Source organism: Lissotriton vulgaris, chromosome 5 (assembly GCF_964263255.1).
Source record: "Lissotriton vulgaris chromosome 5, aLisVul1.2, whole genome shotgun sequence".
Lineage (NCBI taxonomy): Eukaryota > Metazoa > Chordata > Amphibia > Caudata > Salamandridae > Lissotriton > Lissotriton vulgaris.
In genome coordinates this window covers 743,373,800-743,401,291 of record NC_141693.1, presented here as the reverse complement: position 1 = coordinate 743,401,291, position 27,492 = coordinate 743,373,800, and the positions used below count along the sequence as shown (strand labels likewise).

The 27,492-nt window shown below is 44.2% G+C and overlaps 1 protein-coding gene across 2 annotated transcripts in view; it reads left to right on the top strand.

The window, feature by feature from the left end:
* Positions 1-27,492, top strand: part of LOC147711485 (trypsin-like) — a 524,589-nt gene that overhangs the window by 3,979 nt on the left and 493,118 nt on the right. For both annotated transcript variants that reach the window (XM_086920189.1, XM_086920188.1), the window contains exon 2: positions 22,203-22,266. In XM_086920189.1, coding sequence (XP_086776315.1) covers positions 22,215-22,266 — 52 coding nt within the window. In that variant the 5' untranslated portion in view covers positions 22,203-22,214. The remainder of the gene's footprint in view (positions 1-22,202; positions 22,267-27,492) is intronic.

Genomic DNA, 27,492 nt, shown 5'->3' with positions numbered 1-27,492 from the left:
TCATATTTTACAAATTAAGCACTGAACTTAGCGCAGCTTGTCGCAACAATGCAGGCTGCCAGAAGGAGGAGATCCCAACACCGCAAGCTCTATTCACAAGGACGTCAATCTCGCAGCTTCCCCCCCAGAAAGTTACTGTGTGTACTGAGACCTGCAAGGTCTCCGTAGCCAACCTGCAGGTTATCGCGGGCGGCTGGATTTGCCTGAATTCCACTGGTCTCGAGGGACCTGCAGTTGCCTAACTGTTTCCCTAACTGTTGATGCAACATATTAATTCTAACATGCTGAGAAAGCCTATTTGCTGATCCTCTGCTTGGATCACTGTCATTTCCCCAGCGTTACCGTAAATTACCTAGTAGAAGCGTATGTGTTTTCAAAAGTATATTTGTGTTAATAACTTTGAGCAATCATAACTCATGAACCATTGAATGAATTTTTGTCATTTTGGTCTTGTTTGAAAGAGTAAAAGAGATACTATCTTTCTACAACAGTCTGGAGTCTTCTTGTGGGGTTTTCACTGTGTGACTGTTTGTGTGTGTGTGTTATTTGGGGGTCTCTAGTTGACACAGGTAGGTACTTGTGACAAATAGGGACCCTCGCCTCTAGTCAAGATAAGGGGTTACACTCCTAAAATAACCCCTGCTCACCCACTTGGTAGCTTGGCACAAGCAGTCAGGTTTTATCTCAGAGGCGTTGTGTGTTAAGCATATGTGACCACATACAGTAACCCAGTGACAACACTACAGATGGACACCACACAAGGTTTTATATAAAAAATAAGTAGACTTTATATAGAGTTACCACAAGACCATAAACAACAAAAATACACAATAATTTTACTTTAAGATGGTAGATTTAGGCTTAGTTCAGTTCAGTTCTTGGATGCAACACTTTGGTCAATGTACCTTAGGTTGCGTTGCGCTTCCACGACAAACAATGTCGCAGTGAGGGAAATGCGGCAAGGTTCAGGTGCAAAGAAATAAAGACGTGAAGATCTTCCAGATGCGGCACGCTTCTCGGGGATGCAAGAAGTTCTCGGTTCGATGCGTGCACTGCAGCGGCAACACCCTTGTTCCGCGATGCGACGGCAGCAGCTCCAGCGGCGACACTCTTCTCCCACAATGCGTGAAGCTTCCGCACGATGCGACAACTACAGCGGTGACATCCAATATGTGACAGCAGCAGCTCCGACGGCGGCGCGCCTCTCGGGGATGCGAGGTGCTCTTCTTCGATGTGGTGCAGTGCGACAGTTCCAGCGGTGACACACTCCTTCAGAGTTGCGACAGCAGGCCCAGCGACGGCGACACGCGTCTACTCATTGAGTCGCGCTTCCAGCTCCTTGCAACACGCAGTCCCTCAGAAGGCCTAAAACAGCAGCAGGTACTTCCAAAAGAACTCTGAGGAGCTGGGGGTCGAATTCTGTTGTCCCTGAGACTTCAGCAGGAGGCAAGCTCTTTTCCAAGCCCTTGGAGATCTTTCACAAGTTCAAAGCAAAGTACACAAAGTTCCTTTCTCCTTCCTTTGGCAGTAAGGCAACCACTGCAGGCCAATCCCCCAAGCAACACATCAGCTTGGGAATAGTCTCTCCTCAGTTTCTTCAGCTTCATCTCCTCAGTAAAGGTTTCTTCTTGTAGTCCAAAAGTGATCTAATTTTATGGGATCAGGGTACCAATATTTATACCCCAAAATCCTTTGTTCTCTGAGGGGAGTCCAAACCAGTTCCTGAGCACTCTGTTTACCAGACTTCTCCTTTCCTTTCACAGTGCAGGGCAGAAACATCAGATGCCCCACAGGAGGTGGCGCCAGCATTGTGGAAGGCAAGTACAGTCCGGGAGCACTTTGTTGACAGGACTCCTTCTCTTCTTTCCGTGTGCAGTGCAGAGACATCAACTGCTCCCCAGGGGGTGGAGCCAGCATTGTGGAAGGCAGGCACAGCCCTATTCAAAGTTCATGTGCAATTTCTCTATCCCATCTAGATGCAGATCTCTCTATTCACCACTGGGGACTCATCCTGTCTGTTGGAATCCCCCAGTCCTGTCACTAACAAAACCAGACAAAGGAATACAACACCTAGCAGAAGCAGGCTTGAAAGGTTAGGCAAGCAAATACCTACTTTCTAAAAGTGGTATTTGAAAACACAGAATATTAAAATAAACCACTAAAAGATGTATTTTATTATTCTGAGTCCAGGCATACTAAACTCGAAGTTCTACCATGTTCTCTGAGTCTGTTAGGATTATAAACATGTAATAATCTAACAGCCCATTCTGGCCTATGGAGAACAGGTAGCCTTGCAATAGGGAAAAACGAAAATGGCTGTAATTCACTATTAGGACATGCCACACACATCAGGGCTTGTCCTACCTTATACTTACAATGCACCCTGACCTTGGGCCTACCATAGGGGTGACTGATATGAAGAAAAGGGAAGGTTTAGGGACTGGCAAGTGGGTGTACTTGCCCAGTCAGCATGACAGTACCAGACTGCACGCAGGCCCTGCAATGGTAGACCTTAGACACACCTTACAAGGCTGCTTCTGTGGGTGGCACAACCAGTGCTGCAGGCCCACCAAGAGAAACAAAAGGGGATGATGGACAGAGCGTTTGAACAAATCAAACACTCACCCCCAGTCAACTGATCTGGGTTTAATCCATCACCATTCTTTAGCTCACTCAGCCACCCCAGTTCAGACATGGCCATATGCAAATCAGTCTGACCCTGTGCCTCATGGGAATAGTCCAGCCCGAACTGCCAAGCCATGTCTTCCCTGGACCGGAAACAAGCATCCTGGGACCGGTTTCTGATTCATAATCCTCATCAGCCAGGCTATCTTGAATCCAGTGGCCAAGTGAGCAAGGGACTCACGTCTGAGCATACCCTGCCAACTTAGGGCGAACAAAGCGAAACAAAAGGGGATGATGGACGGAGCGTTTGAGCAAATCAAACACTCACCCCCAGTACCAGACTGCACGCAGGCTCTGCAATGGCAGACCTTAGACACACTTTACAAGGCTGCATCTGTGGGTGGCACAACCAGTGCTGCAGGCCCACCAGCAGCATTTGGATTATACGCCCTGGGCGCACTCAGTGTACTGCACTAAGGTCTGACAAGTAAACCCAACATCCAATCATGGAATCACTAATCAATACATCAATTTACAACAGGGAGCACTCGCACTGTGGCACTGGATTGCAGTGGCCCAGTGCCTAAAGCATCTAACACCAGCAAAAATACATGAGGCAACAGCAAAAATGGAAGGGAGACCCACACCAATGGTGCCAGGTCTAACAGTGTGTGTGTGTGAGCACAAATACCTTACATATTGCCTCTTTAGTTTAGCCTGACTGCTCTGTGCCAAGCTACCAGAGGATGAGCACTGGTACATTTTTACTGGGTACTACGCTTACCCTGACTAGGACTCTGGTTCATGCTTGGACAGGGTGCATACCTCTGCCAACTAGAAACCTAATTTCTAACACCAATTCAATGGTTAAGAAAGATTTTTAGTAAATGCTTAGGGAATATATGCATAATGTATAAGCTCTCCATCAGCTGCCTAGTAAGTGCTTGAGCTAAACGAGGTGTGAAAACTGCTCCCAAAGCAGGAATAATGGCCTGGGTGTCAGGAGATGTTTTTCTTCCACTTGCAGGAAGATAATTAGGGTGGACTCTTTCTTTACTTGTGAAGGGGCCTCCCCTTTGGTTAATATAAAATGAGACCTGTAGAAGGCAACTCTTTGTCCCCCCTACAGGATAGGACCAAATGCAGTGGAAGTACAGCTACCCCAGAACCGTTTTTTGAGTTACTGCAGAGAAGGGGACTGCTTATGTCCGTGACAGTACCTATGGGTAAACACAAAAGCTCTGCACAAGGGAGAAAATATTTCTCCATCTTGGAGTTTAGGAGTGAATGACATTGTGGGATTGTTTGCATTAAGGTAAACATGAATTGCTGAAAAAGTGGGTATGGTTTCCCCCCAGAACTTTTGTCCCATTGCTTAGGCTGTGTCTAGGAGTCACCTCAACCCACTAACTGGTGCTAATCTTAAATGTGGCATACCAATGAACCCTCCTCTTTGGTACTGTTGAAGACCATAAAAGGCCTGGACTCTGCTTGCTATGATGGCCTAAGAGGAGCTCTGAAGGATTGGACCTCCACCCACTTGTACACAGGACAAAGAAGTGGACTCCAAGGGTCAGTGGATGGACCTCCTTTGTGGGTGGAGGGACACATCAAACAGCTAGAGTCCTTGTTCTTTAAGTGACCAGTTGACGAGTACCAACTTGACCTGGACTGGACCTTGCTGGTTGTCTTTGCTGGAGTATGTTCCGACTCCTAAGTTCTATTTCTGAGTTCCTCATGCCTTAGAAGTGACCCACAGGAGCTGTTCCAGAAACCCTGAAAAGTTGTAACATAGAACATTTTTGTACTTCCACTACCTCCAGAGCTGTCAGGGGGACCTTGCGGCAATGGTGTCTGAATCTGATGCACCTTCCGCATATAGTGCTTTAAGCATGCCCACTGGAGGATTTTGAATCCATAAAAAATACTAGGTCAGAAGATTAAATCTTTGGGACAAACGTGCTTTGGTATCTATAGCGCTCTGCATTTAGGTTGGCCTGAAATTGTTCTTAGGTCCCGTTTACTATTTCCATAAAGTATTATGGTACTGATTGCTTTTTAATGCTGTTTTTTAGTTAAACCATGAAAATGTCCAATCTCTGGGTTCTCTTATTGGATTTTTGATGCTTTGGTGTAATTTTGTTGACTACATTTTACTCAGTTTTTCTAATTTGGATTGGGATGTTTATTGTTTTTTTTTACGTTATAACTATTTTGGTACTGTATAGATACTTTGAACATTGGCCTAAGTTAAGTCTGTCTGTTGTATGCCATAGCTACCAGGGGATTAATTTAGTAACCTCAAGAAGCTAGTGTCATTGTTCCTGGAAGTGGGCGACCACCACCTGCAAATACTAATCTACTTTCTTACATTGGTGTTCAGCAGAGGGGTCCAGGACTTATGTTTTGCAGTACCACAAAGTGGTTTGAGTTAAAATTAGAAACCCCTTTCTAAATTGACAGTAAACATTTACTTTTTTGATATTTCACTTGGCTTTTGGTGTTTATTGCTTACTTTTTTTTTTTTTTTTCCTACATTCATTTTCGTACTCAACTTTTCCAATTTAAGTCTAAGGGAAACATGGAGGTAAATTACCTAACATAGAGAGCCTTAGCATGGCACAGCTTAGGAACAAGTGTGAATAGTACAGCTGAAGTTGAGCAGGGAATCCAAGAAGGTGGATTACCACATTGCCCTGAGAGTCTTGGAAGAGATCTGTTAGATACAGTTCACCTCAGAGGAGAATGAGTATGAAATAGAATAAGAGAATGAGGAAGATGATGGGGCTGCCCAAGTGCCATAGGGTGTTTCTCCCCAAGGAGTGGCATCGCCCTTATTTTCCAGGGCAGGGAGCACTTTGTCTTCCCACAGTTTGTTGCCACGACAGCTGGAGAACAGGTAGGCTCAGAGAGCCTTAAAACTGCATCTGGCTACTCTTACCCATGAGGAGGAAAAGTTGACTTTGGCTGCTCAGGAGAAAAAGTTGGCCTTGGCTGCTATGGGAAAAAAGTTGACTTAGGCCTTGGAAGAGAAGAAGGTTCTGCTGGCACATGGGAAGAGGCAGTACAAGAGTGACTTGAGGTCCAAAATGGCATCCCATAGTAGGACGGGGGAAGGGGTAGCCTGTGGAAGCACATGTCTGTGAAAGTACTTTCCTATTACTGGTAGGGATACACTAGTGGCCCTAGATACAGCTGCCCAGGTTAAGGATGCCCCCCCTGAAAAAGGCCCTCACAAGCAGACTTGGTCAAACCCCAGAGAAGTTTCATCTGAAGTTTAGGGATTGCCAGAACAATGTACATCACTCTTGGGAGATTTTATGGACCTGTCAAGTAAAGCACTACTTGGTTGGGTGATGGGCAGCAAAGTAAAGTACTGTGATGGGCTGTATAATTTATTAACGAAGAAAAACGTCTTGAGTAATTGCCTCACAGAGATGCACCAGTACCTAATACATTTCAAGCTTACCATCCCAAGGAAGCTAGGAAAGGAATCAGACCTGGTGCTCAGGTTGGGATTTTTATTGTTTGGTGTTATGAATTTATAACTGTTTTGAAACCACATAAATACTTTTCACATTGCTCTAAGTAAGTCTGTCTGTTCTGTGCAACACCTATCAGCGGGTTGAGCTCAGGTTAATTTTGTGGCTTGGGGGTTCACCCTGGCAAGCTAGTGTTATTATTCCTTGAGATGGGTGATCACTCACCCGAAATAATTATCCAATCTCTTACCACATAGAACGCAGAGAAATTGTAAAAAAGTCAATGGGCTGCCATTAGGGTCAAGCATGTGTAAGTGTTATTTGTTTTGGGGGTAGATCTAAACGGAGCAATGCATTTGTTTGCTGTTTAGATTCGTATTAGTTGTCACAGAATATTAATAGAATTATCCTGTCCTGGAAGCAAAATCACTGTTGTCAAGTGTACAACATGTTCCATTTGGTTATACTCTCTTTCCAAGCTCACTGACAAAATCTAGACAGTGAAACCTGCTGAACTGAACACCCAGTGAATTCTGACTTGACTGGAGCATTGGAACTGCACCTAATGCATGAGATGTTGAAAAACAACGACCCTGTCAGTGAACTGATGACATCTCAGAAGTACTGCTGGAAAGAATATTATTAAACATTGCCATCTATTGTATTTTTTATTTATTGCTCCACTGACTTATAGTGGCTAAGCAACTACAGACAGTTTTACTTTTTAGGTCGAGCCCTACCAGAGAGTGCAGCTGTTTGGTTTGCTAACAACATCGTGGTGACATTCCGAAAGCTTCCCTGGGAATACAATTCTCTCTGTGGTTTGCTTGCTTTTTATTTGTGGCCCTAATTGTTTTAGGCTGTGCAGCTTGAGTTTGTCCCTTCCATTGCCCAAACCCTATTTACTGTGTTCTCCCACCAGTGCCCGATTTATGTGAACAGGTCTTTAAATCTTGTTCTTATCTTATCATATTTGTTGTGCTATCAAAGACAGAGGTCAAAGGTCAGGCTGTTGCCTCCATGGAGCTTGGTATTTGCTTTTCTTTCTCTGATTTCAAAGTTAGAGGAGTTATGTGACAATCATGCTGGCTACTGGTGTTCTGCTTGAGGGAGGCTGTACTATGTTATTGTTTTTTCTATCACACAATAAAATGTAAATGTAAATAAACTGTTAAGGTTTTTCAGAATATATCAGAATTAGAAAAGCACAATTGAAGCACATTTTTTTGTAATTCTGAAATTTGGTGGAAACAAATATTTTATTGCGACCAAAACAAATTAGTACACTAGATGATCCCATTCATACACATTGTTGCTTGTGTGCTATATTCTTCTTTTCAGTAAAGTTGTATGTCTTTGTAAATGTAATGGTCATTTCAATTCAAGCTGTGTTGTCTGTAAAGGCAGTGTGCTACCACACAATGAATACTCCACGCTACTCCACTCCACTCTACTCCTGCACCACTGCACGTCACTGCAATCTACTCTGTATCATTCCACGACACTACACACTGCGTCACTGCACTCTACCCTGCACAATTCCACTCAATGCCACTCCACTCTACGCCTCTCTACTCTAGGCCAAATCACTGTACTCTACTACACCTCACTGTACTCTTCACCACTGCCCTCTAATCCACTCCACTCTTCCCTATGCCACTCTACTCTGTATAACTGCACTCCAGTACACTCTACTCTCTACCACTCCACGCTACACCAGTGCACTCCAATACAATCTATGCTTCTCTAATCAACTCTGGACTCTACACCACTCTACGTCACTCTACCCTACCATGCACCACTCTCCACTCTACTCTGAATAATCTACCCATCGCCACTCTACTCTAGTACTCTATGTCACTCCACTCTAAGCCTCTCCATTCAATATCACTTTACTCAAAACCAATGCACTCCACGCTAGCGCGCTCTCTGCACCACTACACTCTACACCACTATACTCTGCAACACTTTATGCCACTGCACTATACGCCACTGCACTCTACACCATTGTACTCTATGTCACTGCACTCTGCACCACTACACTCTAATCTACGCCACTGCACTCTACTTTGTGCCACAGTACTGTACGCTACTCTACTGCACTCTGCACCAGTCTACTCTACGCCACTGATCTCTATACCACTGTACTCTAAACCACTACACCCTACGCCAGTGCACAGTACTTCAACTAGTTTGCATCACTGCAGTCTAGGCCACTCTGCTCTGCAACACTCTACGACACTATACTCTCTGGCACTGCACGCTACACCACTCTACACCACTGCGATCTACCTCACTGCACTCTATGCCACTCTATTCTACTCTGCACCAATTTACCCTACACCACTGTTCTCTGCACCACTCTACTTACTCGACTAGACGGAAGCTAGCAGAGCGGTTAGCACTTTCCTTCAGATACTTAACAGACTTTGCTGCCAGAATTAATTCATTCTTTTAAATCGTGATTACTACGTTTTCTTATTTGTTCGTTTTTAACTTCTACACATATGAGCACAATTGACTTGAAAATTATTTTCTGCCTAGCCTGCCTGAAAATAAGAGCTTCTTTGTGCACAATTGATTTAAAAATTGTACCACCACTTACCTGACACCCTATCCCTGTTCCGCTGCGGGAAGTCCCGTTTGAAGCGGAGGGAAAACTGGGTTGTCCAAAGCCTATCAGTCCACATAGCCGCCATCTTAGGAGTGGTGGGACTGCAGGGACGCGCTCTAGCAGTCGCGACTTCCGGGATACGAGCCTACTTAGCCCTATGCTCTTCTGGACGCGCAGCTCTGGGTCCTGGGGGCCTGTACACCAGCATGCCAGAAAAGGCAAAGGCAAGCCTGTCTGCACCCGTCCGCGCCGGGCCGCCCTCAGCGCCCAAACCCATGTCTATTGTGCTATAAACAGGCACTCGAAAGATGAACTACTCCGGCTAGAGTCAAAAGTCTGTAAACATACCACCATGCTATACAATAATGGCATCTTTAATGCCTCTAGCTGCACCTCCTGTGGGTTTTGGATTCATAGAGCACCTCTGACTCTTCCTCATAAGCAGCAGAACTTCCAAATGGATAAGAGCAAGCTCAAAACCGCGAATAACTTTCCACTGCCCACTAATAAACATATGCACACGGTAGGCCACCCTGATAGCAGGAAAAAAACCTTAAAGAACATCCTAATAAATGCTAGATCCATGTCTAAACATAAATATGAGCTCGAAGCACTTATCACGGACCATGCCGTTGATCTTGTGTTTCTTAGAGAAACTTGGGGTCTGAAACGTCAGGGCCTGATTGGGATATAGCAGTTCCCGAAGGCTACTCTGTAGCACATGTTAATAGGATGGGCTCAACAGGAGGTGGAATTGCGATAATTCACAGGTCCTACCACAAAGTATCCACTCTCCCCCAACTAGATCTGGAGGCTGAAGCTATGAGCTTTAACGTTAAAGATAGAAATCAAATGATGTTTTCTGGCCTGCTGGTGTACAGGCCCCCAGGACCCAGAGCCCCTTTCATTAAAGCACTTCATACTTGTTTGGAAACTACCTTAGATTCAGTCACTTATTCAATCCTGGGTGACTTTAATTTTCACCTTGAGGAAAATAATGACACCGAAGCAGCTACGCTAATTGATAATCTTTCTAGCTTTGGGATGAACCAAATAGTCTTGAAACCCACACAAGCAGCTGGCCACACCCTTGACGGGATCTTTACCAACAATGATCACATAAAAGTAACATCGGTCTTGCCTGTTCCCTGGTCCGACCATGCGGCCATCTTCTTTAATTTGGAAACAAATCTCTCTACCATTTGGCGTAGAGATCTTTCGTTACCTGAAAAATTACGCCCTTGGAAGAAGCTAGACCCCCATCAATTAGCTAACAAGCTATCTAGGGACCCCCCATTACCAGAAACTTATAACAGTGAAACTGGGGCGACCCATTTCCACAATTGGATCAGCCATGCAATGGATGAGCTGGCCCCAGTGGAATTTGAAAAAAACAAGAAGACGGTCAGCCACCGCCCAATGGTACACCACGGACGTAAAATTAATAAAACTCAAATGCCGATGCTATAAGCGAATCTGGCGCATGGACTACAGTCACGAAAACAGGATAGAATATACCAAAGTCTTACACGAGTCAAAGACAAAGATAGCTCAGGCTAAATCAACCTTCTTCACAAAAAAAATTCAAGAAGCATCCAACTCCTCCAGGGAATTATTTCAAACGGTCGCCCACCTGGCAAAGAGTCCCCGTGACACCGACCAGAACTTTGTTGAGAACATGGCAACATTTTTCCAACAAAAGGTTCTGTGATGACCTTCACACTTTAGTAGTAGGCACATCTGCTACCTATCGAGAACACACAACACCTGTTGTCACTAATTACTCTCACTTCCCACTCCTAGAAAAGACACAGGTCTGTAATCTACTTACTCAGATGAAATCAGGGTCACCTCTAGACCCTTGCCCTCCTTATATATTGCATATGATTCCAGAGACAATAAGTACAGCTCTGACTCCTCTGCTAAATGAGGTCATCAGCTCGGGTAAATTTCCTTGCAGTTGGAAGAAAGCCTGCATTAGGCCCATCCTCAAAAAAGATACCTTGAATCCGACGGAACCAAAGCACTATCGGCCAATATCCTGCCTACCTCTACCAGCTAAGATTCTGGAAAAAGCTATGAAACAAGAATTACTGAGGTACGTAGATCATAACAACTTACTAGACCCTTCACAACATGGGTTTTGACCTTGCCATTCAACAGAATCCGCCTTAATTATGGCAACTGAGGATATCCGCAGGACAATGGAAAAAGGTGGTAGAACGGCCCTGATCCTATTGGACTTAACAGCGGCGTTCGACACTGTGAATTATGAGGTATTACTGAACAGGCAGAGAGCCCTGGGAATCACAGACACTGCTCTAACTCTTCTGACGTCTTTCCTAGGTGCTCGAATCCAACAAGTCCACTAGGGAGGTCTTCAATCTAATGAATTTTCCCTCTCAGGAGGTGTACCCCAAGGCTCGGCCTTATCATCGACATTGTTCAACCTGTACGTGACGCCTCTTGCTGCACTAATAAAATCTCACGGTCAGCACCTAGTGTTGTACGCCGACGACACAAAAAATTGTAGTGTCACTTTCTCAGTCGGTGGAAGCTACAGCAGAACGCTTCAGGAATTGCCTCCTAGATGTTAAAAACTGGATGAGCCATAACTTTTTAAAATTGAACACAGAAAAAACGGAGGTTAAAGTGTTCGGCCAGAAACCATCTATCTGGAACCACCTCTATTGTCCTCCGGAGGCTGGCACTTGTCGTGTTCCAGCGGATAAGGTCAGAAATCTTGGCTTTATGCTCGATAAAGACCTTTCCTGTACGGCACAAATAAACCAGGTAACATCGGCCTGTTTTTACACCATTAAGGTGCTCAGAAAAATCCTACCGTACATCCCGCTTACTTTAAGGAAGACGGTGATGGGAGGCCTTATAATATCTCGGGTGGATTATTGTAATTCACTCTATTTGGGCATTGGGGGAAAACAGTTGGCAAAACTACAGGCAATCCAAAATGCAGCAGCTAGAGTCTTAATGAATTTGCCAGAACGTCACCCTACATCCAAAGCCATACGCGAACTTCACGGGCTCCCAGTTAGGCGTAGAATTAAATTCAAGGCCTTATGTCTGGTCCACAAATCCCAATATGGGAAAGGGCCGGACGATTTTACCAAACTCCTCCCCCGCTACACCCGCAGCACACATTAAGGTCAGCCAGCCAAGACCTGGTGTGACTGGCCAGAATACGAACAGCCCACTGGGGCGGGAAATCCTTTCCCATCAGGCCTCCAAATTATGGAATTCTTCGCCCTCTGCGCTGCGGTCTGACAAATCTAAAGTGAGCTTTAGGAAGGCATTAAAAACCTGGCTCTTCTCTATGCCCTAACTCAGCTCTGTAACTTCTTCTGTGCTATAGCGCCAAGACGCCTCGGCAAAAGAGTGCTTTAAAAATATTTCAGTCAGTCAGTCACACGGCTGTGGGAGCTGGGCTCCTGGTCACTTGCTCAAGGCAAATGGGGAAGTAGATTAGGACAGAGGTTGCACTCCTAGGGGCACTCGGGCGGCTGAGTGCAGGGTGCTTTTGAGTCGTCGGGCACTCAATGTCATTCAATGGGAAAGCTGGAAGTTGAACAAAGGCTGCAGGCTCGTGATGGAGATTCTTCAGGTGCGACCACCACTTCGAGAGTTAGGTTGGGATCTTGGAGGATAGGTAGACACCCAGGAGTTGGGCACAGGGGGCCGTGGGGCGTTGGGTGCAGGTGTTTCTTTTGACTTTGGGAAATCTTGCCCTCAGCTGGTCGCGGTTGGAGGGGGTCCCTTGTTTTGAGGCTGCAGGCGTCAACTGGGTCGTCGAGGAGGGTCCTTGGGCACTGGATTTATGGTCACAATCCCCTGGGGGACGTCCTCGTGGTCTTTGTCCACTCAGGCACAGGCCGGGCTTGGCTGGTGCAGAGTGTGCTGGATTAGCGGTTCCTGGCTGGCACCAGGGGTGTTGCTAGTTTGAGCAGAACTACTGCTCGTGGGAGTCCCAGTCTTGGTAGAGTTACAAGGCAATCAGGTCCTCCGGAGTTATTGAGGTTGCTGACCACTGAAGGTGCCGGGTTTTAGCAGGAGCAGTTTCGAGGGTCAACAGGCCTGTAGGGCTGGGGCCAATCAGTTGGTGTCGTCCTTTTCTTAGCAGCTGCAAGGCAGGTCTTCTTGTTTCTTGATCTTCTTGCTTGTATCAGGATCTTAGGAAGGAAGGTTCAGGGTGCCCTTAAATACTAAATTCAGGAGCGTTTACAGGTAGGGTCAGGGCAGGGACCAATGGGTGCCTGTCGAGGGGTGAGTAGACCCCCTATCCTACTCTTCTGCTGTGGGAGGGGGGCAGGAGCCTATCTATGATTGGGTAGGGCTCCCCATTCTCAAAAAGCCTTTAAACCGCCTTCCCCACCTGAGGGGTGGGGTTGGCAGAGGATGGCACATCCCCTTCCTTTGTTTTTCCCGCCTGTCTTCCTGCCAGAGTGGGGGTCAGAGCTGGTGGGGACTAGTTGCTGAGTAAAGGAAGTGGCCTGGGGAAGCTTACAAAGGCGGCATCCCTTTGAAGCTACCCCTGCCCATCCTGGGGGAGGAGACCTAGCACCTCGACCCAGGGTGTGCATTGTTGCAGGCCCAGGAGAGCAGATGGCTCTCTACCTAGCATTCCAGCAACATGTCTGCTGTGTGGCAGCCTAGGCAGCCTCTCAGTCAGGACACTGGTTGTGGGTTAGGTTCAGGGGGCATCTCTAAGATGCCCTCTGTAGTGCATTTTTACATTAAATCCACACTGACATCAGTGTGGGTTTAATGTGCTGAGAAGTTTGATACCAAACTTGTCAGTTTTCAGTGTAGCAATTATGGTGCTGTGGAATTCGAAATGACAACCTCCAAGCACCATATACTCTTAATGGCATCACTGCACTTAGTGCCCAGGAATGGCCCTGGATACTGTAGGGGCACAGGGCTCATGCACCTGTGCCCACACCACTGGCATAGTGCAGCCCGCTAGAGGGGTGACTGATGTATGCCAGGACAGTGTGTTTGTGGGCATGGCACATAGGGATGTGTGTCATGTCGACTGTGTTTAGTTCTGTACCAAGGAACTCAGTCTGCCAACGCAGTGTATGGGTGTCAGGGTACAGGGCCCCTAAGGGTGGCATAATAAGTGCTGCAGCCCTTAGGGGTCTTCTCTGGTCACAGTGCCCTGGATACCTAGGGTACCATTTACCAGGGGCTTACCTGTGGCCAGAGATGCCAATTTGGTTTAGGCTTTAGTGCAGTTTTTAGGGAAGGAACGTCCTTCTCTGTTTAAGCAGCCAAACTATGTAACTCTTTACCCCCCAACATAAGGTTCACCGACAACCACCTTATCTTCAGAAAACTACTCAAGATTTGGCTCTTCCCCAAATACGCACCATACGCAAACAGAAATTTACAGCAGATCCCTCTGTATACAAGCATTTGTTTTCACTATAGATATGTACCTATCTTTGTGTATTACTTTGTATAAACATGTAAAATAATTGTTGTTGAGAGAAAAAATAATAATAAAAGTAAATAAATAAAAATCCTCTTTGTTCTACATGTACATACTTCCACTGTGCCTCCTATGTACCTTCCATGTACTTGGATCTGTGTGTCTGTTACTTTTCTCCTGAAAAAGCATATCCAATGCACTACCCTGTTTCTCATCCTGTGCCTCTATCAATATCTTTAATCTACATATATTTATCTCCTTTATGTATCTATATACTTTCAATGTAAGTATGGATCTATATATTTATCACTTTCTTCTAATTTAGTATTTCCAATGCACTACCCTATTTCTAAGCCTATACTTCGCTCAATATATCATCTAGCCCAACCTTCTGACTCATCTCAAACTTCTTCTACTACTTCTTCCAATGTACTACCCTATCTCTCATCCTATACATCTATCAATCTATCCTCTACATCCACTCTCTCATTTATCCCAAACCCCATACCACTACTATGATTGCCAAAATAACCCTTTCTAGACTCTCTCCTACTCTACCCCTCCTAGCATCATATGACACCTCTTTTACTATACCGATCCCCTAAAACAAACCTTTCTAAACTCTTCCCTCTGAGTCCTCCCCTCAAACTCATTTTTACTCATACAAAAGCCTCCTCCTACTGCTAAGACCTAAAAAAAATCCTTTGCTCTTTTATCCCTCCACTATCCTTTTCAATCGAAATTAACAGACTAACATGTTCACTTCTCAAATTCCATATTAAACTATACTAATATACTACCCAAATAACTGTATAACATATCCACTAATCAAATTACTTCATATTTTTTACAATACTAATTTTCAACAGTAATCCTTTGTGTTCCGGAGTGGTGTGCTACTCGCCAGAAAAGCGCTTCAACACCCATCAGGGGTAACAAGTGCTATATGAATGCAAATCTTTCTTCCCCTTTTAGCTCTCCACTATACTCCTCACTCCAAGTAACTGACTAATATCCACCACTGAAATTACTTCATATTTCACCATAATAATTCACCACTAATCCTTTGTAGGCTTCCTGAATAGCGTGCATCAACAGCGCTATATAAATACAAACCTTTGTCCTCCTCTATCCTTCGGCTATCATTCCAAATCCAAATAACTGACTAACCTATCCAACACTTAAGATTTACTTGCATGTTTCACTATTCTAATTCAACACTAATTCTCTATGGGTCCCAGAGTAGCGCGCTACTCGCCAAAAAAGCACTTTGACGCCTCGTCAGGGGTAGTAAGAGCTATATAAATGCAATTACAATACAATACAATACTTTGCACCCTGCAAACTGTCAGCACCGTGACACTGCGGAAGGAGTAGCTGTGCACTACACAAATATTGGTCATTCATTCATTTATCCACCACTCAACTTTATGCCACACTACTGCACTCTAAGCCAATGCACTTCATGCCTGTACACTCTACACCATTGCACCCTGCTTCACTCCATGCTACTCCAATCTATTTTGCACCACTGCACTCTATGCTGCCTCAGCCTATGCCTGTACTCTTCTCCAATCCACTCTGCTATGTAGCACTGCACTCTTCGCCCCTACACTTTACACCACTCCACTCAAAGACGCTCCATTGTATGCTACTCCACAACACTGTACTCTGTGCAACTGCAGTCTACACCAGAACACTTTATGCCAATCCACTCTACGCCAATCCAATCTACTCTGCTCTCTACACCACTCTGTGCAACTATACGCTATTTTGCCCCTCTCCACTCTACTCTAAAATAATCTAGTCTGCACCACTGCACTCATTGTGACACCACTCTGAACCTCTCCACTCTGCTATGCGCCACCCTACTCTGCACCACTCCAGTCTACTCAGCGCCATTCCAGTCTGCTCTGTGCCACTCCACTCTACTCTACACCACTTTGCCACTTTACTCAAAACCAATGTAATCTATACCATTCTACTCTGTCCCACTACACTATAAGCCACAATACTCTATCTTGCAATACTGTGTGCCACTACGTTATGCAGCACTGCACTCTACGCCACTATATTCTACTCTGCACCACTGTACTCTATGCCATTGCTCTCTGCACCACTCTATGCCACTGCACTCCACGCCAATGCACTCTACTATACACCACTGCACTGTACGATAGTCTACTCTACAACACTGCTCTCTCTGCCACTCTACTTTCTGCCACTGCACTCTACTCTTTGCCAATGCACTCTACTCTATGGCACTGCACTCTATGCCACTCTACTCCAATTTGCTCCACTGCAGTTTATGGCACTCTACTCTAAACCACTCTACCTTATGCCAATTCACTCTACTCTGAAACTACCTACTCTATGTCTTTGCACTCTATGCCACTGCACTCTACACCACTCTACTCCACTCTCTGCGACTGAAATCTATGACACTGCACTCTACATTGCACCAGTCTACACCACTGTACTGTGCTCTGCACCACCCTACTCAATGCCACTGTACTCTAATCCACTGCACTTTACACTGATGCACTCAACACCACTTTACTCAAAACGAATGCACTCTATGCCAACTACTCTGCACCACTGCACCCTACACCACTCTACTCTGCAACAATCTACGTCACTCCAATCAGTTCTGGACCACTCCACTCTACTGCATGCCACTCCACTCTACCCATCCACCACTGCCCTCTCTGCCCCTCTACACTATACCTCTGCACTGTACCACTCCACTCTTCACCCTTTAACCTACTATGAAACAATCTATTCTACACTACTGTACTCCGTGCCCCTGCACTCTACTCTGCATCACTCTACTCCATGCCACTGCATTGTACGTCAGTGCACTCTACACCACTTCACTCAAAACCAATGCACTCTACACCAATCTACTCTGCACCACTATACTTTATGCCATTTCACTCTGGGCCACTCTACGACATTACACTTACAATACTCCACTCTATGACTCTCTACTCCTTTAAACTCGACTTCACTCTATGGGACTCTACTCCACCACTACTTCTCCACTCTGCAACAATTTGCTTCTCACTATGACACTCTACAACACTACTCCACTCTACATTGTGCTACGTAACTCCCTCTATGCCACTCCTTGACACTTCACTCTATTCTACAACACATCATTCCACTCTACCCCACTACTCAACTATACACCACTCCTCTCCAGTCAGTGCCGCTCCACAGCACTCTATGCCACTCCACTCTTCTCTATGTCACTCAATTCTACAACACTCTACTCCATTCTGTGCCTCTCAATTCTATGACAACAATCTACTCCACTCTAAACCTCTCTATTCTACAACACTCTACTCCAGTCTACCCAACATCCTCTGTGGCACTCAATGACACTATGTCACTCCACTCTACTCCACTCAGACACCCTATTCCACTCAACTCTACTACACTCTATGCCTTTCCACTCCACCATACTCTACTCCCTCCACAACACTCCACAACACTCGACACCACTCCATGAAACTCCACTTCACTCCATGTAACACTGCACTCTACACCCAAACACTTTATGCCAATCCTTTCTATGCCTCTCCAATTTACTCTGCGCTCTTCACCACTCTGCGCACCTGTATGCTATTGTGCACCACTCAACTCTGCTCTGAAAGAATCTCCTCTGCGCCACTGCACTCAGTGCCACTCCACTCTGTGCCACTCCTACTCTACGCTGCACTCTACACTACTTTTGTCAATACCAAAGTACTCTATGCCACTGCACTCTAGGCCACTATACTCTTTTGATTTCAAGCAAAGGTTTTATACTGGAAGGATATGTCAAAATGTAACAGTTTTCCCACCTCGTATGTGTTCTGTTGCTATTTGATCACTGTAATGAAGCAATGCATGTATGTTTTAATGAGGACAGGGCGACATTTTAATTATGCATGCAAAATTCACAAAAACTCACAAATCTCACATTACTCAAAATGTTCAAAATTTCATCGATATTTTGCATTGTTCCACTTTACATATTTTTCACCCAGGAGAGAGACTGTTTCAAGTACAACATTTCTCACTGTTAATTTCTGCGAGTGCAAGTCTTCCTCCGGTATCTCATGAGATATTTTTAAGTGATTTATACTGTTGCATAATAAAGTGAACTGAGATGCCGAAATATCACATTTTGGCCCAAATGTATACATTTGTGATACGTTAATGGAATTATGTGAAATGTCATAAAAAAAAAAATTTGCGAACCTCTCATCTTTCCGTTGGATTTTGATAATAATTGCATCCAAAAAGTTATATAAACCCCTTTGAACAAATGCACTTTTATATATAAAATCTATTTATTTCAGAAAGATGGGTCATTTTCCCATTTTCTGCTGATGGTTTTTAACATTAGTTATGGTACAAATGTGAATCCTCAATTCCTTAATTCCATTAGAGAAACACTCTTATCATTTTGCTGCAAGCATTGTCAAAGCCAATAGGCCTGGCATTGTCCTCCCGCGTTTTGGCAATTCGTGTGTTGTCATTGTTTTTTAGCAGAACTTTATTGTTTGGGCATCTGGGGTTTGTCGATCTAAAAAAAATAAACACTGACTAAAAGCAAATATGTTTTAGGGTTTACAAAAACACACTTTACCATAGTACTGCCTGCCACTGAGATTAACTACTTTGTTTGTGGATGTGCTCCTTGTGAAACGGCAGCATGCCATAACTCATAGCGAAGGCAGCAAATGGGTGAAGTAGGGTGACACATTGCTCTTTGATGCATGCTCGAGTGGGCTGGAGAAAATCGTGAATGACACAGCCACTGGCAAATGGATGAAGTATAGCTTAAAAATTCTATATTTAATTATGTCATACACATAGTTATAGTAAAATTAAAAGGTCTTGGCAAACACAGACTTAAAAAAGCCAATTGCTCTGACAGTGGCTTCCAGCCTCTTGAAGGAAAAGAGAGAGGTCAAGAAAGAAAGAACACAGAAGGCACGAAAAGAAAGAAAAGAAATAAAAAAAGGAAATAGTTCAAGTAAGAAAGAAAAAGAAAGGGAGATTCAAGAAAAGAAAGAGAAAAGAAAAAAGAAGGCAACAAGAAAAGAAAAAAGAAAGCGAGACATAAAGAAGAAAGAAAGAAAAAGAAATAAAGAAAGGAAGGAAGAAGGAAAGGGAGAAGAAAGAAATGAGGAAAACAAAAATGAAGGAAGGAAAGTAGACAAGCAAGAAAGAGATAAAGAAATAAAGCAAACAAAGAAGGAATGAAAGATGGACAGAAAGAAAGAAAGAAAGAAAGAAAGAAAGAAAGAAAGAAAGAAAGAAAGAAAGAAAGAAAGAAAGAAAGAAAGAAAGAAAGAAAGAAAGAAAAAGCAAGCAAGAAAGAAAAGGCATGAAATAAATCGAGCAATAAAGATGATAAGAAAAGCTAAGTGTGTTACAACTGCCCTGTACGGAGTAGGCATTTGGGATATGTTGACTCTCAGCCTCAGCAACTAGTGGAGAACGCCTTTGCCAGATATTTACTGGCAGTTCCTAACAGCACGGCTACCTATATCTGCCATGCAGAGCTTGGAATTTCGCATATCTCTGATCTAAATAAAATCGAGCCAATTTTACTAGGGCACAAAATATGGGCCACAAAACATACCAGTCTCAATCAAGATGTTATAATTGACTGCCTAAAGTTTGACAGAGGGCTATGCATCCCCTGGTTAAATTACATCAAAAGCCTTATGACAGACATTGGTCACCCAGAATACTTCACCAATCCGGATTGCATTACATCAATCCAGAGAAAAACATTGAAGTCTGAATGCTAATGCCACTAGAGTCAATTAGATTCCCAAACGAAATTGTTAAGCCAACTGTTTTGTGAAATCAATTCTTAATGTCATGTTCTGGAATCCAACCATATCTCATGTTTGTAACCGGAGACTATGACAGGATGCTGTTTACTCGTTTTCGTCTGAGAACTTTCCACAGATTGACTAGCTTTCCTGTCATGAACAACTGGTCTAAATCTCTAGGACTATGCCCATGTGATGATCTGTCTCAACAGTCAACATTGCAAGTTTTTCTATTCTGTAAATGTTATTCTGTCCCCAGAAAAAGATATATCGTTCCCATTCTAAAGACCTTGGGCTTGAGACAATTTCGCCCAGCTTTCTTAACATTGCAATATTTAAATTATGAAATGTTTACTAGCCCCTTAGTAATTTATTTGAAATTTGTGGTCAAATTTAGAAAAACACTATGGGATATGAACACAGTTTTTTAATTTATGATTTTTAACTTTACCATTTTTACATTATGAAATGTTTAAGAGCACAATTGTAACAAATGTGTAATATGTATTACGTCAAGACATATAATGCTGGATGTGAACCTGGTTTTTAATTGATGATTTTATATCCTTGTTAATCATGTAATATCGATGTAATATATTCACACTTGACAATCTTGTGCTTTTATGATCTATGTTTTTAAACCGAATAAAGCTCATTTAGAATTTTGAATTTGAATGAAAAGAAAGTAAGAACAGAGAGAAGGACAGAAATACAAGATAAAGGCTGATTTTCTTTCTGGGCAAATTGGTCTCAGTTTGATCCCAAATTGACCCCAGAATAAATGTGTCCTGAAGACTTTTCCACTTATGGGTTCACCTGTACATTATTGAAGCTTTCAGGTTGTGTACTGAGTAAAAAGAGGATAACTTAATGCAGAAGAGTTTCAAATGAAAACAATCTGTTATGCTGTGAAGTCAGATAAACATAGGACACTCCAAAAAGGAATTTACAACAGCATTGGCAGGTGACCGGAACTGATAAAGCATGGAATGTGGCCTGTGCTCGCCTCTGGTATAAAGTACTCTACTTTCACATCATGCACGAAACACAAAGGCTACACTAAAGTAATTTTAAAGTAGAAACCAAAACACTGGTGCTGAAGGGGCTACCTTGTGTTGGGTTGTGCTCACTGTGAGAGACTAAAATGCAGTCACTCAAAGTAAAGTTAACTGGTGACTGAAGTAGGCTGGCCCGCTGCTGTATGTGTCTAGTGAGTGGAAGTAACATGGGAATGACACAACAATAGACCAACGGATGAAGAGAGGTGACTGAAATCCCTTTTAGGTGATTATTTTATGCATGTAATTTTAATAATATAAACATTTCTTGGATAAATCCAAAGACCTAAAATCACAGCAGCCAAGGGGAAGACGGTCAGCATGTTCCTCTGTGTGTGTGTTCATCTGAAAAATAAATGTTATAGAAAATATGGAAATCTTTTTTTCACGACTATGTTTTAAAAAAAATACTTACAACAGCACTCCCTCCCCAATGCTACCCGGCCCCTGGCAGACTGTCAGCCGCGGCTCTCACAGGTAAATGCTGTGGAACGGTGAGGCAGGGAGGGGCAGATTTTTTTTAGAATCCGACTTACGACGGTAATGTGAAAACTAACAAAATAAATCAATAAAAGCATTTACCTTGCGCTCGCTGCATCGCAGACTTCAGCGGCAATGTGAAAACTAACAAAATAAATCAATAAAAGCACTTACCTTGCGCTCGCTGCATCGCAGACTTCAGCGATGCGGCGAACGCAAGGTAAGTGCTTTTATTTATTTATTTTGTTCGTTTTCACATTGCCATTGAATGTCCGATTCCACTATCCTCCACCTTCCCTGCCCCGCCTCACCGCTCCACAGCATTTAACTGTGCGAGCCGCGGCTGTCGGAGTGACATTGTATTACATTTATATTTTTGAGAAATTACGTTTTTTTCTAAGAAAAATGAGAGGAACTACATCGATCTGTCTTGACATGTATTGACCTTATGACCTCAATGCCAGAAGGTGGTAGATAAATGATGGCTCTTCATTGAATTGTACTGGAGAGAGTACGATTTAGACAAACATTTGGAAGATAATTGTGTGGGCTGCAAGGGGACTCCTTTTTGGTATATTGCTATGGTGGCAATACTTTTCTGAAGAGGGGAGCTGGAGTTTCGACCCCAAAAGTAATTTTTTTTTCTTGTTTCAGGTACCTGTCGACATGTTGATCCAATGGCTTCTAAGGCTCTTGTGTTTGCTCATCATTGCTGAAGGTGACTGTACTTTTTTTTTAGAAGTAATTGTTATTAGGTACACAAAGTAAATTAAGTAGAATAACAAACCTCTGTTGCTCTATAAGTTGCAAAACATACAAAACACAAAATAACTTTCCTCAATCTTTGCCAGTGTGGTACACACAGCTTAAGTATTTCTCATCTGGCGCATATTTCCACAAATACTTCTCTTGCCACCCCGGTACTCCAACTTTTGCTGTACTTTAAGCACAAGTAGTACCTTGAAGTCTTACTGTCATTAACATTTTTGCCCCTTCACTGCACTTCATACCATTGGAATTCTAAAAAATTATCCAAGGGAAGCCCAAACATCTACATGGGCCAAATGAAACATTGAACAAACTTAACCCTGGGCAATGAGGCGTCTTCCAAAGCACACTCCAACAGAACAGCCTCTCATTCTATCGCTATATGCGTACCCCCCCCCCCCCCCCCCCCCTCTGCTATTTGCACATCCTGCTGATTTACTATTGGGTCTATCTGTCATTCTTCCAGAAACGGGATACCACCTCAGAGATCCAGATGAGTTAATGCTTCTCTTTCTAGGATTAACTTGGTTTGCCTGGGTACACAATCTTATCTTCTACGGCAATGCCTCTGAATTTCCTCTTAATGGTTCAGTTAGTCTCACCTTCCCCACTTCCTGGCTAACATCTGGCAGCAGCAAATTAATTAAAGGCATTGCGACTCAGAATCCAGAGCCCTCGCATAAGCCGTGAGGGGAACAGCATTTCCTAACTAACACTCTTGGGTGCTGTGTCTGAGTTCCCGATGGCAGGGGGAGCACAGTACCGGACGGCTGTGAGGGGAACGGCTTCTCTGACCCAAACAACTACTACTCCCAGAGGCCCCGGCGGCGCACCTGGAAGCGTCATTCAGAGCGCCGACGCTCTACTTCAGCTGCACGCGCTTCCCGCAGCAGGGGGACGTGCGCGGGCGAAGCCCGCCCATGGGCGGGCCTGTCCTTGCCCGTCATCGCCTGGAGGAGGCTGGGCCACCCCTCGTGTTGTATTATCTATATTTCTTGACCCTGGATAACGTAATTTTGAAACTGTTTGATCACAAGGTAAAGAAGAAAGGAAGATTGAACTGTGAATCCGGGCTTTTAAAGCGCAAGTAACTGGGGTGAATTGGTGCAGGGAGAGGAGGTAATTCCCCTGTCCTTCAAGAGGGACTGTGTTAGGTGAAGGGAGAGTGTGATCAAGGGGCGTACATGGGCTTTTTGAAACTCTTACTTTTATAGACAATTAGGGCACATTGGACATTATTCATGGTAACAGGGCAAGCAAAATAAAAACACGTTCCACTAAAGCAAGGGGGAATTCCCCTCCAATGCCTAGGGAGCCCTGTCTGGAGAAAAGTATCCTTCTTCCCGTCACTCAACCTACTGCAATTGATCGCACGTTGTGGAAGGCGATTGGGGCAGTATCGAGTGAATTTGAGCCGACGGAGAGGCATTTGTCCCATACACCAATAATTGAATTACCCACCTCTTCCCAGGGGTTGGTTGACGAGGTCGTGGACATCTCTCCCTCATGTCCCACAGTGCTTCCGGATCAGGATATCCCCTGTGCTCAGCCAGATATTAGGGCTGCCGCGGTGGATACCGCGAGTGGTAAGCCAGTCCCAACACTCAGAAAACACAGAGCCTGCCCAAAAAAATTGAGAACTAGGAAAACTAGACTAACTACCCCTCTAGCGTTAACAAAAAGTACCTCAGGGGAGGCCAGGGTAGCCCAGCCGGCCCAGTTGTTAGTCCCACTATTGTGGATGGCGCAAATAGTGACCGTTCTCCAGACTTATCTGGAGTCATTTATCACAAGCCAGATCAAGCAATAACTAGCAGGTTGGACAAGATCTTGAGTGAAGTAAAAAGCAGGGGCCGGGTTCCGGGCACCACCCCAGACCTTACCAATAGTGTAATCACCTTAGAAGCTAATCTAGCTCAACAGATGATTTCACAACCCAGAATAACAATAGTTGGCCAACCAATAGTTACTCAGACTCTTAACACACTAGATCCCCCAATGCGGCAGGATAGCGTCATGTAGACCGATGTCAGGGGATTACATGCAGATGAGGGCCTACCTTCGCTGCAGGATAGGGCCAAGATGACTAAAGTGAGGAGGTCATATGCAGATGAGGGCCCGCCCATACAATTGCCAGTACAGCCTTTTAACCAACCTTTAATTCCCCATGAACAAGTGACAGCCCAGCGGGATAGTGTGACCAATAGACCAATTACTAATGATTTACCTACTATCAATTTGCCTCCGGAAGCGTGCCCCTACGTAGTAATTCTCAAAGGGGCACCGGAATTAAAGAGTGCGAAGATAGAGTCAAACACAGAATTAAAAAATAAGACCACACATTGGCTGAACCAGAACACACCTCTACCTGGTAATAGCAAAGGGGAAATTCTTCACGTTAGAAGAGTGATCTGGCTAGGTATTAGGCCTAAAGACATTGCAGGTAATTGCATAGTGGTAAACTTTAGGGACAAGAATGTAGTAGCATATATACTCTCGAGTAGGATAGGTAATTCCGTGACCCGTATAAGTCCGTTGCCCCTAGGATATTTTTACCCTACACAATTTGCACCTAAGGATGTCCCTCATTTTATTGGGAGAGCAGGGAAGGGTTTAAGCCAAGATAAGGCAGCAAGTTACACTTGGTGTAGTGCGGGGGCGAGGGACCAGGGATCATCCAGTTGGAGAAACAGGTTCAGCCCATTGGCATCCCTTGAGGACATTGATTGACTACCTTTGTCATCATTCACTATAGAATGGCCAGCAAGAAGCAAAGCGGGGGTATACTAACCATGTGGAACCAGGAAGGACTGAGATGAGAGCATTAAATGAAATAGCTCTCACTGATCCACCAGCCATAGATAAGTCCTTTAGGGTTGTAGGCACTACTGGGTTAAAGCCTGTTGTGTCCCCAGTACCTTTTAGCACCCATGAACCAGTAGGTGATCAATTAGTCGAGGGCGGATTGAGTATAATTTCATGGAATATAGCCGGCTTGGCTAGTAAATTGGAAAATTGTGAATGGCGGAAGTTCACAAGCCGGTTCCAAGTCATCAGCCTACAGGAAACATGGGTGACCTGATGGCACCCCACCTGACTTTTATCTGAGTAATGTCGAGTTATGGGCCCCAATCCTCACCAGAGTAATAAACGCTGCTATTAGGTCCGGCTTATCCCGATCCTAGTCCACGGCCATAATAGTGCCCATTTTCAAGAAGGGTAATAAGGACAACCCCCAGTGTTACCGTCCTATCTCATTGATTGACGTTTCAGCTAAGATCTTGGGTCGTGTTATTCTTAATCGTCTTACTGAGTGGACCGATGAAAATAACATCATCTCGGAAATTCAGTACGGCTTTAGAACAGGGAGGTTCACAAACGACCAATGCCTGAACCTCTACTTACTGGTCGCCAAATATATCAAAACCAGTAATGAGGCTATCTACTTGGGGTTCATGGACTTGGCAGCTGCTTTGACCACGTGAGCAGGGACAAGCTTTGGTCCCTGATGAGTATCCTGGGAATTGACCCGGCCCTGATCATCATCCTGAGAGAACTACAAAGGGATACCACTGCCAGGGTAGGTTACAATACGGATGGGGGAACACTGAACCATTCCTGTGCACTAGTGGTATGAGGCAGGGCTGTATTCTCGCCCCATTCTTATTTTCACTTTACATTAACAACCTAGAGCAGTCCTTGATTAATTTAAAGACGGATTGTCAGAGAGTAGGAACGCGCCATATTCCGGTACTTTTGTACGCAGATGACACAGTTTTACTAGCCCGTACCCCGAAGAGTCTACAGACCTTAATTGACGGTTTCGTCAAATTTATGGACACCCTAGATCTCTCGGTTAACCTGAGTAAATCGTATGTAATGTTGGTGGGCAAGAAACCCTGTACTAGTTTCTCCTATAATATAGGAAAACATACATTAGAAAGGGTGCAGTCTTTTTCATACCATGGCCTGTTGTTTGATGGTTCCCTAAAATTTTATTCCCTGGTGGAGGAACGTTGTTGTAGACTAATATCCTCCAACGGTGCTATAGCCAACTATGGGCGGAGGCTGGGTCGCTGGTCCCCGGAACAGGTCATGAACCTGTATAGTTCCATTTGTTGTTCCAAAGCCATATACAGGGTTGAAGTTTCGGGCTTTGTTAATATCAAACAATTGCAGCAGGAGGAAAACAAAATATTAAGATCCATTTGGAAATACCCCAGAGTACCCCAGCTGTAATTGCCCACAGGGAACTAGGGAGCTCGTATATTGAGGACCTGGTCAAACTTAGACCCATAGTGACTTGGCATAAAATCTGGTCAAATCCTGAAGCAGCATTGAGCAGGCAAATCTTAAAAGATTGCCTGGAGAGGGATAAAAGCATGAACATACCATGGTTCAAATATTTGAAATCTAAGTTGGAAAGTTTAGGCCATAAGGATCTTTTCACAAATCCTACATCAATTGTAACCTCAGACAAGCTCAGAATAAAAAGATGCTTTTTGGACCAGAGAATGACACATAGCACAGCTGTAGAAGGGACCAAGCTCACAGTGATCACCCATAGTCTGGTCAAAAGTACCGAGGGGATGGAACCATACCTCCGCCTAATGTACAACGCCCAGGACAGGTTTCTCATGGTTCGTTTTAGGCTCAATCTTTTAGCTTATTTATAGGCAGAACCGCCAGGTTTCAGTTTATCAATTGAGCAGAAGGGTGCCTGCGGCTGCGACAGTAGGTCTCTGCAGGAGACCCTTTATTTTGTACTTTTGTGTTCTTTTTATACCATGCCTAGGTGCAAATTTTTGGTAGAAATTTTAAAACAAGCCAATCTGACTCATGCCAAAGCTGCTTTACTCTTTTTACAAAGGGCAAGTGACCCGCAGACTCTGTGTTGTGTTATGAATTTTATCAAAGTTTCGTTGCGTTTAAGAGGAACTAGAGGGCAGGTTTGATTATGTTTGTGCTAATGAACTTCCTTTTATCACTGTGCAAATTCCAGTCAGGGTTTACATGATGATTTAATTGTATTTTTAACTTGTGTATTTATATGTGCTTTTATGGTGTTTTTTACCACGGAATAAAGAACTACTGAACTGAACTGAACTGAACTAATTAAAGGCGTTATTGTTCCTCGATTACTTATACAGGATTTTTTCTCACCTTTCACCCCAAT